The 13927-nt window shown below is 42.2% G+C and overlaps 3 protein-coding genes and 1 non-coding gene across 4 annotated transcripts; all 4 read right to left on the reverse strand.

Moving 5' to 3' along the window:
• Positions 1-876: 876 nt before the first annotated feature.
• On the reverse strand, positions 877-949 carry TRNAA-CGC. Its single transcript has one exon. It is a non-coding gene; the product is annotated as a tRNA-Ala (tRNA).
• A 185-nt stretch (positions 950-1134) lies between these two features.
• On the reverse strand, positions 1135-3307 carry LOC102711252 (probable adenylate kinase 6, chloroplastic). Its single transcript, XM_006652940.3, has 4 exons — positions 2931-3307; positions 2497-2637; positions 1797-2069; positions 1135-1679 (listed from the first exon to the last, which is right to left on the reverse strand). The coding sequence occupies exons 1-4, from the start codon at positions 3228-3230 to the stop codon at positions 1536-1538; spliced, it is 858 nt and encodes a 285-aa protein (XP_006653003.1). The 5' UTR covers positions 3231-3307; the 3' UTR covers positions 1135-1535.
• Positions 3308-3884: 577 nt separating this feature from the next.
• Positions 3885-7236, reverse strand: LOC102711526 (polyamine oxidase 4). The gene is made up of 9 exons (XM_006652941.3): positions 6771-7236; positions 6146-6350; positions 5941-6054; positions 5761-5848; positions 5596-5681; positions 5381-5483; positions 5144-5241; positions 4570-4999; positions 3885-4456 (listed from the first exon to the last, which is right to left on the reverse strand). The coding sequence occupies exons 1-9, from the start codon at positions 6796-6798 to the stop codon at positions 4145-4147; spliced, it is 1464 nt and encodes a 487-aa protein (XP_006653004.1). The 5' UTR covers positions 6799-7236; the 3' UTR covers positions 3885-4144.
• Positions 7237-8952: 1716 nt separating this feature from the next.
• LOC102711798 (polyamine oxidase 5) lies at positions 8953-13262 on the reverse strand. Its single transcript, XM_006652942.1, has 10 exons — positions 12765-13262; positions 11303-11418; positions 11095-11183; positions 10893-11006; positions 10719-10806; positions 10548-10633; positions 10356-10458; positions 10135-10232; positions 9592-10021; positions 8953-9502 (listed from the first exon to the last, which is right to left on the reverse strand). The coding sequence occupies exons 1-10, from the start codon at positions 12796-12798 to the stop codon at positions 9182-9184; spliced, it is 1479 nt and encodes a 492-aa protein (XP_006653005.1). The 5' UTR covers positions 12799-13262; the 3' UTR covers positions 8953-9181.
• Positions 13263-13927: the final 665 nt, after the last annotated feature.

Here is a 13927-nt window from a genome sequence, read left to right on the forward strand (position 1 = left end):
TTTTAAGCAAGAATAAATGAAAAAGGAGGTGAAGAAATGAAAAGGAATGAAAAAGAAGGATATTTTAAACGAAGGAAAAAAAACAAAGAAGGTGAAGAAATGATGCATCTTTTAAGCAAAGAATGAAGGAAAACATTATTTTTGGAAACAAGCAAGGAAAAGAAACAGGTTTTAAGCGAAGAAGAAGAAACGAAAAACAAAGTGAAGAAATGACAAGGAATAAAAACAGAAGCATATTTTAAGTGAAGTAACGAAGGAAAACAAACAAGGGAAACCGCCAGGAAAGTGGAGAGATGAAAAAAAAGGAGGCATATTTTAAGCAAAGAAATGGAGGAAAACAAACAAGGAAAACGACCAGATTTTAAGCGAAGAAATGAAAACACAAAAGCAAGATATGAAAAAGAATGAAAAGGGCAAATAAATGAAGGAAAACAAACAAGTGAAACAACAAGGAAAGTGAAGAAATGGGAAGCAGCCAGATCTTAACCGAAGAAATGAAAAATAAAAAACAAAAGCAAGATATGAAAAAGAATGAAAAAAGCAAATAAATGAAGGGAAACAAACAAGTGAAACAACAAGGAAAGTGAAGAAATGGGAAGCAGCCAGATCTTAACCGAAGAAATGAAAAATAAAAAACAAAACAAAGATACTCAGATTTTAACCGAAGAAATGAAAAAAAAACAACAAAGAAAATGAAGAAATGAAAAGAAGCAAGTGAAACAACAAGGACAGTGAAGAAATGAGAAGCAGCCAGATCTTAACCGAAGAAATGAAAAATAAAAAACAAAACAAATATACTCAGATTTCAACCGAAGAAATGAAAAAAAAAAACAACAAAGAAAATGAAGAAATGAAAAGAAGCAATTTTTTTAAAAATGGAGGTGCGGGGAATCGAACCCCGTGCCTCTCGCATGCGAAGCGAGCGCTCTACCATATGAGCTACACCCCCGTTTTGTTAGATCTTTCAACCATGATTATTTTGGACATAATCCTTTGCGTTTATGCTGATATCTGTTGTCAGTCAGTATACCATTCATACCTTGATAATACAGATACCATTCATTCCATGATAATAAAGTGGAAAGTGCATTCACGGAGAGAGCAGCATGAGCTTACATATTCACATAAGACCCAACCTGCGACAAGGAAACTTCAGACCCTTATACAAACATTGTCAGTGTGTAAATAGCACCAGAATTTCATTACAATGGTTGCTGTGTGTTGTTGTCAAACATGCATTGTTGCATTACAAGGAAACTTCCAATAAACCTTATACTATCAAAGCTTGCCTTGGTTTGCTTTCAACAATTATAGTTGGCTACAAATAAATGTCCCTAGGTTTATTGGAAGTCTTTTCATTCCAGCACACTCATCGATCATGCAACATCGATGATCAATCACCTATACAATTAAGTGCTGTATCAAAATAATTTTGATAACTCGAATGGCCTACTTCTAGTGGTACAAGGAATACTCATCACTTAAGTACTTCTGGCATAGGACTACAAATACATAACGCACAGTTCTAAGCAAAATTATGCTGCTGCAGATCTTTCATTGCCAGAATCTTCTAAATTCAATGCCTGCAGTAACTTTGGCCATGATTCCGGTATTCCTCCTGGTAAATTGAACTCCAAGAGTTTCCCACGTGCCCTGTAGAATTTCTCCACTGGCTCACTCTGCAAAAAAGGCGGTTTAGAGAGGACAACATGATGCCAAAGAAAACTAAATATAAACATTTACTAGTAAACAACAAGTGGTACCCCAATGAGTAATTTCAGGGCGCTGGAACATACCAAATCATGGTAAACACGCATTCGCTCCTTTACCACCTCTTCAGTATCATCAGCTCTAGTAATCAACTTCGATTCACACTGAGGAGGAGGGAGTAGTGGAGGCATGTACATTCGAGGACCACCATTTTCACCCTCCATATCAATGGAAGCTACATTAAAATTTCCACCACATTGGCTGCACATCCTTCTACCAAGGCATTTTGCAAGCAGAGCCTCTTCTCGGAGTTTGAGGTTGATAACCAAATCAATCTCTGTGACTCCTTCAAGTATCTCCTATCAAAGCACAAAATAGTAACTGTGCATAAGACTAACAAGTGGTCCAGTTGGTATTGTTGGCCTTATGATATATAAGGACACAAGAGTAAGCTCTTATTATTGATCCGTTATGGTACACACAAGTAATCTTATGAATAACTACCAACTCATGCAAGGTTAGTAAGTTTGTTTGGCTAGTCATCATCATACACAAATTCTGCTAGTAACCAAATTAACACGATTAAGAAGGCAGTGCCTTGATGTTGAACTGCCAAAGATACCGCAACAATAAAATTTCACATTGTGTGTCTGAAATTGCATTTCAAATGCTACATCTTAAAATACGAGATTGCAATGAAACGAAAGTGCGAATGATAAATGTATGATGTGAAGATTGCAAGTATGTGTTTTGCATACTTACAGTCAGGTCAAATAACTAGCTCACCGCTTGTCTTATGGTTCTTGGAAAACCATCAAGTATGAAACCCAATTCACCCTTTTCTGCTCCCTCTTCCAGCCGCTTTGACAGAAGATTTATTATGATCTCATCCGACACAAGCTTTCCATTATTCACAATCTCCGCCAGCTGAAAACGGAGCACGCACAGAACAATGAAATAACATGACTATCCTTACATCAATCCGCCTCTTTAAGCATCAAAAGGATGAAGTCTATTTAGCCACCGAGAGGATCATCCTTTTTTTTTTTCTGTTCGTGGTGCTAATTAGGCACTTGATGCAGGGGCTCCATCAACAAAAACAAGCGCAATTGACCGCGAGAAATTGAAATAGACAAAAGGCATGATGATCTCCTCCATCCAGCACCCACTATCCATTGCGACACACGAGGGGAGAGAAAAGCGGAGGCCGGGGGTTTCACCTGCTTGGAGAAGGGGCCAGGGGAGGCGAGGGCGTCGCGGACGAGGTCGCCGGTGGCGATGTGGGGCACGCGGAGCATCTGCGAGAGGCGGCTGGCGTAGGTGCCCTTCCCCACCCCGGGGCAGCCGAGGAACACCCACTGCACGCGCCTCCCGTCCTCCGGGTCCCGCCCGCGGCGCGCCACCGCCGCCGCCGCCCTCGCCCCAGCCGCCGCCACCTCCTTCGCCGACGAGGCCATGCCCCGCCCGGACCACCCCGCCGCGGCGGCGCACGCCCGGATCGCGCGCGAGATCGCCGCCATCACCACGCAGCCGCCTCGCCGACCTGGGAAGCGAACAGCGAGCGGACAGAGATATTTCCGATTTTTTTTCTCCTTTTGTTTCTTATTTACGTATTTTTGACTTGCCGTTTGAGACTTCGGGACGGACGGGAAAGCGTTAGTGTATGACGTGTGGGTCCCACTTGTGGGACCGCCTGATTCAAGCGGTGCATTCACGTGCGTGGGTAGAAAAAAAAAGTGTCTCGTCTTCTTTTGGGAGGGGGGAGGTTCCACGTGGAATCTTTCCTGGAGTAGATTCTGCCACCGTTGCACACGTCAGCTCAACTAATCCCTCGTGATAATGAAGAGTCTTGATGACCTGTCAGCTTCGGAGCCATGCATGCACAGCGTCGACATGGCGTGGCGACCAACTGGTGTGATGCGTGCGTTTCCAACCGCTAAAAAGATATCTTTTTTTTAAAAAAAAATTATACAGAGATGTTCTTTCTAACTTTATACAGTTAATTAATTTTATTACTTATTATCCTTGAATGATATTAAAAGTTAATACTTTCAACGTCGACGTCGTGCGAAGCTGCCACCCACCGGCGGCCGCAACTACCACCGTCCACCGGCGACGGTCAAAGCAAGCAAGCAAGGATACATTGCATATTTCAACATGAGACAGCCGTGCACTTCTCCTCGATCGCAAGTCGCGATCACAGCGCGAGCAAGCAACTCGCATTCATTCAATCCAAGGTTGAATACTAGCATCAATTAATTCGGTGTCATAGTAGTACAAGATCTCGAGCATGATCTCGATTTATTCGATAATAAAATGAGGCTTAATGCCGTGATTAAACGATGTAATAATAATTTCGAATCAAGCAGTTAATCCACTGCGTGAAATCTCGAATCATGGTGGTTTCAGGGCATGGCAGAGTGAGCGGAGCTGATCAAGTCCTGCAAATCTGGAGCGGAGCGATGACTCCGGCCATCTCCTCGTAGGCCTTGACCTGGACGAGGTCAGGGATGCCCTTCTGCATCAGGATGCGCTTCCGGCAGTCATCGGCGGTGGCGAGGCCCGACGAGTAGGCGCCGTGGACGGAACCAGAGTGGTCGGCGCTGGCCGCCTCGCCGGCGAAGTACAGGTTCTCCACCGGGGCAGCGAAACGCGCCGACACGTCGGCCGGCTTCCCCACCAGGTCGCACGAGTAGGAGCCCAGCGAGTTCGGGTCAGAACCCCAGCGTGACACCAGATACTTCGTCTGCAGAAGCAGATCAGAAAATTGCAAAATGGTCAATCACAAGAACGAAATCATTCATTGCAAGCTCAGTAATGGTGAAACTAACTGTGGCATGATCGGAGATGATAACTTACAGGTTCAGTGGCATCAGGTAGCATTTTCTTCAGGTGAGACATGATCAGATCAACGGCTTCCTTGTCCGACAGTTTCTCCACCTCCTGGGCAAATCTACCAGCGGCCATGTAGACGAGGACCGGATTGCCGGTGGCCTTGTGCAGGTTCAGAAAGTATCCGCAAGCTTTAGGCGTTGGGCCAACCATTCCCAGGACCTCAACGTTAGGCCAGAAGACTGTGTCGAAGTGCATGGCAATCTTGTTCTCAATGCCTACACCGAGGTCGGCGATTGCAGAGCTCTTCCATGCGGGCAGTTCAGGCTCAAACTTGATAATGTTTGCCTTGAGCACGCCGAGTGGTACCGTGATAATGCAGGCATCAGCAGAGTAGCTTGTTCCATCTTCTGTGGTGACCGTCACACCATTGAATTGGCGGGTGATTTTGGTTACCCTGAAGATTTAGCAGTTGAAATGGTGAGTAAGCAAAATTGTTTAGCAACAGAATTTCGTGGCTCCAAAATACACAGAAATGGAACTCTTTCACATATTGACATTAATTCTTGTGTTGTATGCTCGGGAGGTAAAAGGAACACACCTTTGATTAAGTCGGATATCAAGACCTTGTGAAAGAGCCTGAATTATAGGATAGTATCCATTCACCATCAGACCATGGCCACCAGTAAGAACATGCTCCTGTATATGAAAGAGGAATTATAACATAACTAAGACCACAAACAATTCAATGTAATTTGACAGTTTGTTCACCAAGCAAACTAATTTCACTACGAAAATATGCAGTGTGCTAATATAATATAGGTTGATTTGGGCTAACCTGATCCCAGTTTTTCAGAGATATTTCATCAGCATCTGCAGCAAACCATGCCTCCAGCCGACAAACACACCATTGCAAGACCTGATCATCTATCCCTTGTAGCCTAGAAAGAATGGTTAACCACATTAGTCAACCTCTCATGATGCATGTTAGGAATTTATGAAGTGTGTCGTGAGTAGATTGACAACATGGTACTGTTAAGTGAATGTACATACTTCAGATGGGGGTGCCTCTCGAGCACAATTGAGATTGCCTGTAGAAGGGGCATGTCATGTTCTTGCTCATCACGCACTTTCACTGTCTGCCATGGAACAGAAATTAGATAGTGGGCTAAAAATGCTCTTCAAAAGGCACCAAAAGTATAAATGAGTTATATATACCTCATCAAGAATTCTTTCAAATGTTTCTTCAACTTTAGTAACTGTCTCCTTTGAGACCTGATGACCAGCCTTATCAAAGAGTGCATAACTGTAATAGAATCAATTAACAGACATGTTGTAAGAATCAAGAACAGTGAGGATCGGTAAAGAAAAACATAAGATTAAGAGCTAAAAGATGACCTTTCTAAATCATGATCGTAAAGAATAGAGTTGTCGCCACTGGTGCGATACAATCTCAGCCCAAGATAGCCAATCAATGGTGCCAAGGAATTCTCATTACACACGCCATGGAGCCTGGATTTTTAAAATAAACAGTAGGTAAAAGCTTATAAGGACAGAATCTAAAGTGGATTTCTCACACTAGCAAATTCAGGGTAAGACTGACCATGAGGCTCCCATATCAATTGGGCACCCAAAAGAGTAGTCGGTATGGACACGACCACCGACCCGATCTCTTGACTCCAAAACAGTCACCTCAAACGAAGCATTGGAGAGAGCACGAGCTGCTGCAAGCCCCGAGATGCCCCCACCAATCACAATGACGGATGGAGGTGAAACACATCGCCTTTCAATTGTCGGAAGAAGAAGGCCTGAACCAAATGTTTTCAGCTATCAGGTATGAAGAATCATTCTTTAAGATGATAGAAACATAAGTAAACAAAGTCTCAATGAAGAATCATTCTTTAAGGTGATGGAGTCATGAGTGAACAATGTCTCATTGAGCATCCTGCATCCAGCTCCTAATTATAAACAATACTTTAAATACTACTACTACCAACCAGCTAGCTAACCAATCAGTATCCCAACTACTCTTCTAAAATTTAATCTGTTCCTTATAAAAAAGGGGAATCTTTACCAATTTGTACCCAATTACTCTTCTAAAATTTATGAATTTTACTTACAAAAAAACTAACCCTAAAATACAATATTACTTACCAATACCCATTTGTACCCAATTACTCTTCTAAATTCCATAAAAAAAAGTACTAAAATTTGGTTATGTTTCATACCTCCAGTTTTGAGGCCATTGGGATCCATAGCCGCCACAGCCGGAGCCGAAGAAAAAGAGGAAGAGGAGGATGAGCACGAAGAGGAAGGTCCTTCCGACCCCGTACACGCAACCGCGAAGACGAACCCGATTGTTTACAAGAGATTACTACTACTACTACTGGAATTACAATTAATACTACTACGTATGGGAATCGAGATGAAGAACATGAACACGAGGAGACCGTCCTGGCGGCGGCTGGCGGCGGAGCAGCGGCGGTCCGCGAAGCAGCTCATAACCCTATCTGGCTCCAAACCGGCAAACGCAAGGTGCTCCCGTTCCCCTCCCCTCCCCTCCCGATCCTCACCACACCAAGCGAGAGCGCGAGGCGGCGATCGCTTCTCCGCGCGAGGCTGCGGTGTTGGGTTTGATCTGGTTGGCGCGAGGCTGTGATTTTTGGGGTTTGGTATGAGGTTGAGTTGGGAAGGAGAAGAGAGAGCGGGGCGTGCGGCGTGCCTTATATGGAGGGGAGGAGGAGGAGGAGGCGACGACACGGAATCCGGCTCCGCCTTCGCTTGCGCTGCCGCGTTTGGCTCCCGGCCAAGTGGGCCCAAACTTGGGGTTTGGATGTATTTTTAGTACGTCGGCAGCTTTTTTTTTTCTTTTTTATCGTCGTGAGTTAAAAAAATTTTAGTGTAAAATTTTGATATATCAAAGTATGTATATAATGTATCTTAAAGTAATAAACTTTTACATAAAAAATATAGTATCTTGAGATATTTTTCAAGTATGATAAAAAACTCTTTTTTTATCTTTCCTTTTCTTGTTACCAAAAGAATTTAGTTTCGTTTATGAGAGGAGAAGAAATATTTTTATAGGAAAAACTTTCTCAAAATTTCAGTTTTGGGGGCTTAAGTCCCTAGCTATTCTGCTGTAGTTATAAATGGGGAACGTATTATGTGCACACAACTACACAAACTTTATGTATACACCAACTAACAAATATCATCAAAAATTCTATAAAAAATTATACATGTACTTCCACAATGAGACCTATGTGAAAAGTATCAACTTTAAAATCATTACATTTTAGCCGTAATAAACAATAAAAAATATAACATAATTTAAGAGTATAAATTTGTAAAAAAAATTGAAAATTTTGAAGTTGATACTTTATACATAGACGTAATACTATTGACAATACATGTATAATTTTTTTTAATTCTTGGTGACATGCCTTACTCGGTGTGCACGGAAAACTCATATCCATAAAGGCATAAATTAGGGTTCACCGAACCATTTATGGAGGTGATGCCATTGCTGAGTGGTAGCACAATTACCACCCAAAACTAAACTGTGATGAATTTAATCTCCAAAATTTTAAATTTTAAATCCGCGATAGGGACTGTTTTGCCATGGTTACCACACAATTAAAGCGAAAACCGTTGCTAGTTGAACTGAGGGAATGTTGAAAATATATGGAAGCGACGATTTGGAGCGAAAAATCTCTCATTGAACCAATGAAATTTTGAACTCTGATGGATTTCATCTAAATGAAATCATCGGTTACCGCTACGGCGCCCAAGCGGTGAGCCCGGTTACCTCAGTAACTATGGCGGCAATATCTATAACTTAAGCTATATTTAGTATTGCGGTAAATTTGCTATCAAATCCGTAGTGTTCTAATACCTCGTCTATTTATAGTTTTATAACAGATTTCACATTAAATTTATAATTTTGTGATAGACTGAGTAATATTTATAGCATTAAATCTGCACTTTGATTTTTGTGAAATTTACTCAAATATTTTTAGGGGAGAAAGAATTAACGTATCAGTGGGTTTTGTGGCTATTATATGTTGATGCTAAAGAATAGAATGAGCATTGCAAATTGCGGCAGCAGATGTTACAGTGGAATGAATGCCTTTGATATGGTTCACTCGATCGTCGAATTGTTCCCGAATGTGCAGGGTTTGTGTCGTACCCGTATGGTTTACTGTTAGTGGAGATCTATGTAAGAAAGTAAAGGAAGAAAACTCTGCATGATTGTGACCATTAAACTGCAACCAGCTTGTATCTACAACGTATCCAAATGGCCAAATGGGGCAATAACCAAGTTCGATTAGACGATTACTGCAATACAGCAACCTCCAGTCTCAAAGCAAACACTGACTAAAACAAATTCAGGAGTGCTGGCTGGGAATGTGTAACTGAAAAGCAGTATCCATAATCCATGGATTCAGTCATTCAGAGAACAAGGTCTGTTGATATTTATTATTATGTTCTTGTTTGAAGACACATAAACGATCAAGCTGCCTGCAAAACAGTACGGTATCTGAGATAATTAGGCAAATACAGAGAAGCAGCTGCAACGTTAACCGTAGCAGCTACAGGATAAACCCGGTGGTAATAAGTATACAGGCTTGTTCTTCTTTCAGAGCCTGGATATCTGGAAGGGCACCATGACTTCAGTCATCTCCTCCCTCATGATGATCTTCCCGACCTGGAAAAGGTCTGAGATGCCTAGCTGCGTCGACAGGTGCCTTCGGCAATCCTCTGCAGCATCAATGCCTGAAGAATAAGCTCCATGCACAGACCCTGAGTGATCGATGCAGGCGGCCTCCCCAGCGAAAAACAGGTTGCCCACCGGAGCACAGAATCTTTCATACAAGTCAGCTGGCTTCCCAACAAGGTCACAAGAATAAGAACCAAGCGAATTTGGGTCGGTTCCCCACCTTGAAACCAAATACTGAACCTGCAGTTGTGCAGCACAAGTTTTAGAGCTACTGTTCATAATCTGAAAATTGCCACTGCACAGAGTTTGAAAATAAAGTTAGGACTTACTGGTTCGGTAGCTCCTGGTAGCATTTTCTTGAGCTGAGACATGACAAAGTTTACAGATTCTTCATCAGATAGCTTCTCGAATTCATATGCGAATCTTCCTGCTACCATGCATACAAGAACCGGATGCCCTGTGGCTTTGTGGAGGTTAAGAAAGTAGCCACAGGCATTTGATGTTGGGGCAACCCTGCCTAGAACTTCTACATTTGGCCAAAATACATTGTTGAACCTGAGTGCTATCTTGTTCTCAATGCCAACACCGAGATCAGAGATTGCTGAAAGCTTCCAATCCGGAAGCTCGGGTTCAAACTTGATGATATTTGCCTTAAGTACACCAAGAGGGACAGTTATTATAGCAGCATCTGCAACAAAGCTTGTCCCATCTTCAACACATACTATAGTTTTGTTGTACCTCTGGATGATTTTGGTAACCCTGGTCAGGAAAGCAAGACATAAGAAACTACACATTTGGGATTATAGTTATGAAACAGCTAATGGATGGAACTTATGTAAATTACTAGACCATGAGGATATATTGCTTCATACCGGTGGTTTAGGTGAATATCAAGATCTCGAGCGAGAGCTTTGATAACAGGATCATAACCATGCACCATAAGCCCATGGCCACCAGTAAGAACATGTTCCTGTAAATTTGAAAAGCACAGTACACTGTTAGACATGAACAATACAATTTCTTCATGTGCACTGTGGCTAATGAGAATTCATGATGTGCATACAAATTTCTCAAATTACTCCCTCCTGTGTACCTGATCCCAGTTTTTCAGAGAGATATTATCCACATCAGTGGCAAACCATGCCTCCAGTCTACATATGCACCACTGCAGTACTTCATATTGCAAACCCTCAAGCCTGTAAGAGTGAATGCATATTGTTAAAATTCCAAGCCTTTATTGAGGCTCCGTCATTCCACATATAGGTGAATGCTAAATTCCACTTACTTTAGATGTGGATTCCTGTCAAGCACAATTGAGATGGCTTGAATAAGAGGCATGTCATCTGCATGTTCAGCTCTTACTTTCACTGTCTGCAATATTAAAAAGAAGTAGGCTCACAAGGGCTGCATAAAAGCATTTGATGGATAACAAATAAAATGCAAACGATTGCAGTACCTCCTTAAGAATTTCCTCAAATGTTTCCCCAACTTTTGTAACTATCTCCTGGGGAACTTGACGACCATCCTTATCAAAGAGAGCATAGCTAAATAAACAATAACAGCAACTGTCAGAGAATGAAAGCCCATCGACTTAAGGAGGGTAAACTTATGGTTAGGAATAATTCCCAACCTCTCCAGATCATGGTCATATAGCACAGAATTATCACCACTGGTGCGATATAACCTAAGGCCAAGCAGCCTAATCAGTGGTGCCAAAGAATTTTCATTGCATACTCCATGCAGCCTGAACCACATGATAAAACCATGAGATGAATCTGTACCAAGCACATTGCAAGGTGGAGAAAAACAGCTGCTTCTGGTATGCAACTAACCAAGATGCTCCCATGTCAATTGGGCAGCCAAAAGAATAGTCAGTATGCACACGGCCACCAAGTCGGTCCCGCGACTCTAGTAGTGTGACCTATAGTTATGTAACAGTATATAGGTAAAAGGGCCCGGGAAGCATCAAAACATTAACTGACTTTTGGACAATAAGCAGAACATGGAAGATTTTCATCTTTTAAATGACAGCATTTATACCTTAAAAGAAGCATTAGACAGTGCACGAGCAGCTGCAATGCCTGAAATCCCTCCACCAATCACAATGACAGAAGGGGGAGAGGCATTTTGCCCATCAATGTGACGAAGAAAAAGACCTGAGCGAACAACACAAGAAATTTATCTGTATTAAATGGCAAAGTTCCATTCAGTGAATCATGGCACATTAATTTTTTGTTGGACAGTTATTTGATAAATGTACGAGTAGAAATAGTGTTACAGGCACCAGGTGGCTAGCTGAATAGTACTTTCTTTGAGGGACAAGAAATTTTCAGGAGGCAGGAATATGCTTTATTCATTACAGTTGGTTTTTGGCAATAAAGTGTTATGTTAGAATTATATTGAACTGAATTATATATAGAATTATTCGATGTTCCACAGAAAACATACAAGAACAAGGGGATGTCATTTTTCCCCTTTTGATGACATTTAGAATCCACAGTTTTTGGAACCTTGTTCCACATCTCTTTCACAGTATTTCTTGCAAATTTCCATCACCGTCCTTGCCTTTGCTTGGTTTTTGGCAATAAAGTGCTATGTTAGAATTATATTGAACTGAATTATCTATAGAATTATTCGATGTTCTAAAGAAAACATACAAGAACAAGGGGATGCCATTTTTTCCCTATTGATGACATTTAGAATCCACAGTTTTTGGAACCTTGTTCCACATCTCTTTCACGGTTTTTCTTGCAAATTGTCATCACCGTCCTTGCCTTTGCTCTAGATTCTTGCTGATTAGCATTACCGTTTGGTTTCTACACTACTATGACTCATTTGACATCACCAAAATTTGAAATGTGGGCTATGGTCCCAAACTCCCAATCAATTAAGGCCTTCCATCCTCTTACAACATTTCGTTTTCCTAATAGTAGTCATGATCCTTAATTCAAAAAAAAGATAGTAGTCATGATCCTACTTTATGCATATTGTAATTATAGAAAAAACAAAAAAGGCGTAAAGTTAAAGACATATAAACCATTCGTGTTCAATGATAACAAACCCATATGAGGAGTGTCAAGGATTTTAGTTTTGCTTTCACCTTGTCAAAGGATATGCACACCATTTCGTGTTCAATGAACACGCAACACTTCTGCGTATTTACGGGAAAAAGGATGTCCCCGTATCAACATTAACTGAATAGAGATGGACATTCGGAGTGTTTCTGACCTTATGAGTTCTGCCCTTTTAGCATTCGGCAAGCCACTAAAGCACAATCGATTACGATTGGGACTCCAGTCCACGACAGCAACATTAATTTGCCGTAACAAAATCAACTTAACTTAGTCTTACTTGGAAAGTAATTTAAAGTTGCGTGCGGGATTTGGATGCATGACGGAATGCTAGTTTCTACGCCAAGGGCAGCACTGATGAACACAACAATTAGCAAATTACTGGGGGAGGGGAGGGGGGGGGGGGGGGAGTGTTTTGATCGGAGACGCACCTCCGGCGGCGAAGCCATTAGGTGGCTGGTCCATCCTCTCGATCCGAGTTGCGTTCGACGGCGACGTGGAGAAAACCGAAACAGGGAGAGCGGAATCGGAATCAGATTGCAGAGTGCGGGTGGCGCGCGAGATCGGTCCGGCGGGCGGGTGGGCGGCTAACAATTAGAGGAGGAGGTTAACGAGTGGTCGCGGCCGCCACGTATAGGAAGCGAGAGGTAGAAGACGAAGATGAGGAGGCCGTCCATGGAGCCGCGGCGGGGGACGCAGGTGGCAGCGGCGGATGATGTGGTCGGCGCCGCGTGGGTAAACCCCCCTCTCATACCCAAATCAGCTCGTCGCCGGCGAGACCCCTCGCCGCCGCCCTCCCCGCACCGGCGTTTCCCTCCCTCGGCGCCACGCCGCCCCGCCGCGCGCGAGCCGAGCGGTGATGGTGGTGGTGGTGATGAGAGAGACGCACAGAAGGAGAAGAAGTGCTCACCCGGAGACGGAGATGCGGTGCGGGGTTGGCCCTCGCGGGAGGCGCGGTTTTATAGCGCTGCTTCTTTTGCGATTAGCCCCCTCGGTTACTGGGTTATTTCGTAAATGGACGGCTCGTAGATCGAGCCGGCTTGACTAGTCGAGCTGGATGTGGCACCTGTCCACCTGCTCCCATCGTTTTGCGGTTTATAGGAAATAGCGAAAATCGTAAATGGAAAATAATTTTTAGGTAAATTTTTATATATGTATCCATGTGACTTAAAAAATAAAATTTGTAAAATAAATCATGATTTGAAAAATCATAAAATTAAGTCTAAAATTAAATTTAAAATTTAAATTTTGGCTGATAAACAGTTATACCTACGAAAAGATGCTAGGCTGAGTCGATGCACAGTTCGTGGCTCTTGTGAATTTCCACGGTCAATAACATATGAAGTTATATTTAAAGAAAAAATAGAAAAATTATGGGGATGGAAACATATAGTGTGTTATATAACATATCCGTAGCAAATTTTAGTGTCAAATATTTTTTATTTAAAAATACATTTATATGTGTAATTTTCATCGGTGCATGAAATTATATAATCTCTTAGTTTGTGTTCCCCTTTCATTAATGCAATATTGCATTATCAATCTTAATGAAGCAAAACTAGGTTAGCTAGGTGTTTCCTCTGTTTCATAAAAA

This window comes from Oryza brachyantha, chromosome 4, assembly GCF_000231095.2.
Source record: "Oryza brachyantha chromosome 4, ObraRS2, whole genome shotgun sequence".
Lineage (NCBI taxonomy): Eukaryota > Viridiplantae > Streptophyta > Magnoliopsida > Poales > Poaceae > Oryza > Oryza brachyantha.

What these genes read in the sequence shown, in the direction of transcription:
- LOC102711252 (XM_006652940.3), bottom strand. Translation starts at nt 3,230, where the DNA reads ATGGCGGCGATCTCGCGCGCGATCCGGGCGTGCGCCGCCGCGGCGGGG. An exon ending in CTGGCCCCTTCTCCAAGCAG is followed by an intron (nt 2,638 to 2,930) that starts GTGAAACCCCCG and finishes CTCCGTTTTCAG; the next exon opens with CTGGCGGAGATTGTGAATAA. An exon ending in TGCGTGTTTACCATGATTTG is followed by an intron (nt 1,680 to 1,796) that starts GTATGTTCCAGC and finishes CCTTTTTTGCAG; the next exon opens with AGTGAGCCAGTGGAGAAATT.
- LOC102711526 (XM_006652941.3), bottom strand. Translation starts at nt 6,798, where the DNA reads ATGGATCCCAATGGCCTCAAAACTGGAG. An exon ending in TACGATCATGATTTAGAAAG is followed by an intron (nt 5,849 to 5,940) that starts GTCATCTTTTAG and finishes ATTCTATTACAG; the next exon opens with TTATGCACTCTTTGATAAGG. An exon ending in CTCTGAAAAACTGGGATCAG is followed by an intron (nt 5,242 to 5,380) that starts GTTAGCCCAAAT and finishes TTTCATATACAG; the next exon opens with GAGCATGTTCTTACTGGTGG.
- LOC102711798 (XM_006652942.1), bottom strand. Translation starts at nt 12,798, where the DNA reads ATGGACCAGCCACCTAATGGCTTCGCCGCCGGAG. An exon ending in GATATTCACCTAAACCACCG is followed by an intron (nt 10,022 to 10,134) that starts GTATGAAGCAAT and finishes TTTCCTGACCAG; the next exon opens with GGTTACCAAAATCATCCAGA. An exon ending in TACCAGGAGCTACCGAACCA is followed by an intron (nt 9,503 to 9,591) that starts GTAAGTCCTAAC and finishes GCACAACTGCAG; the next exon opens with GTTCAGTATTTGGTTTCAAG.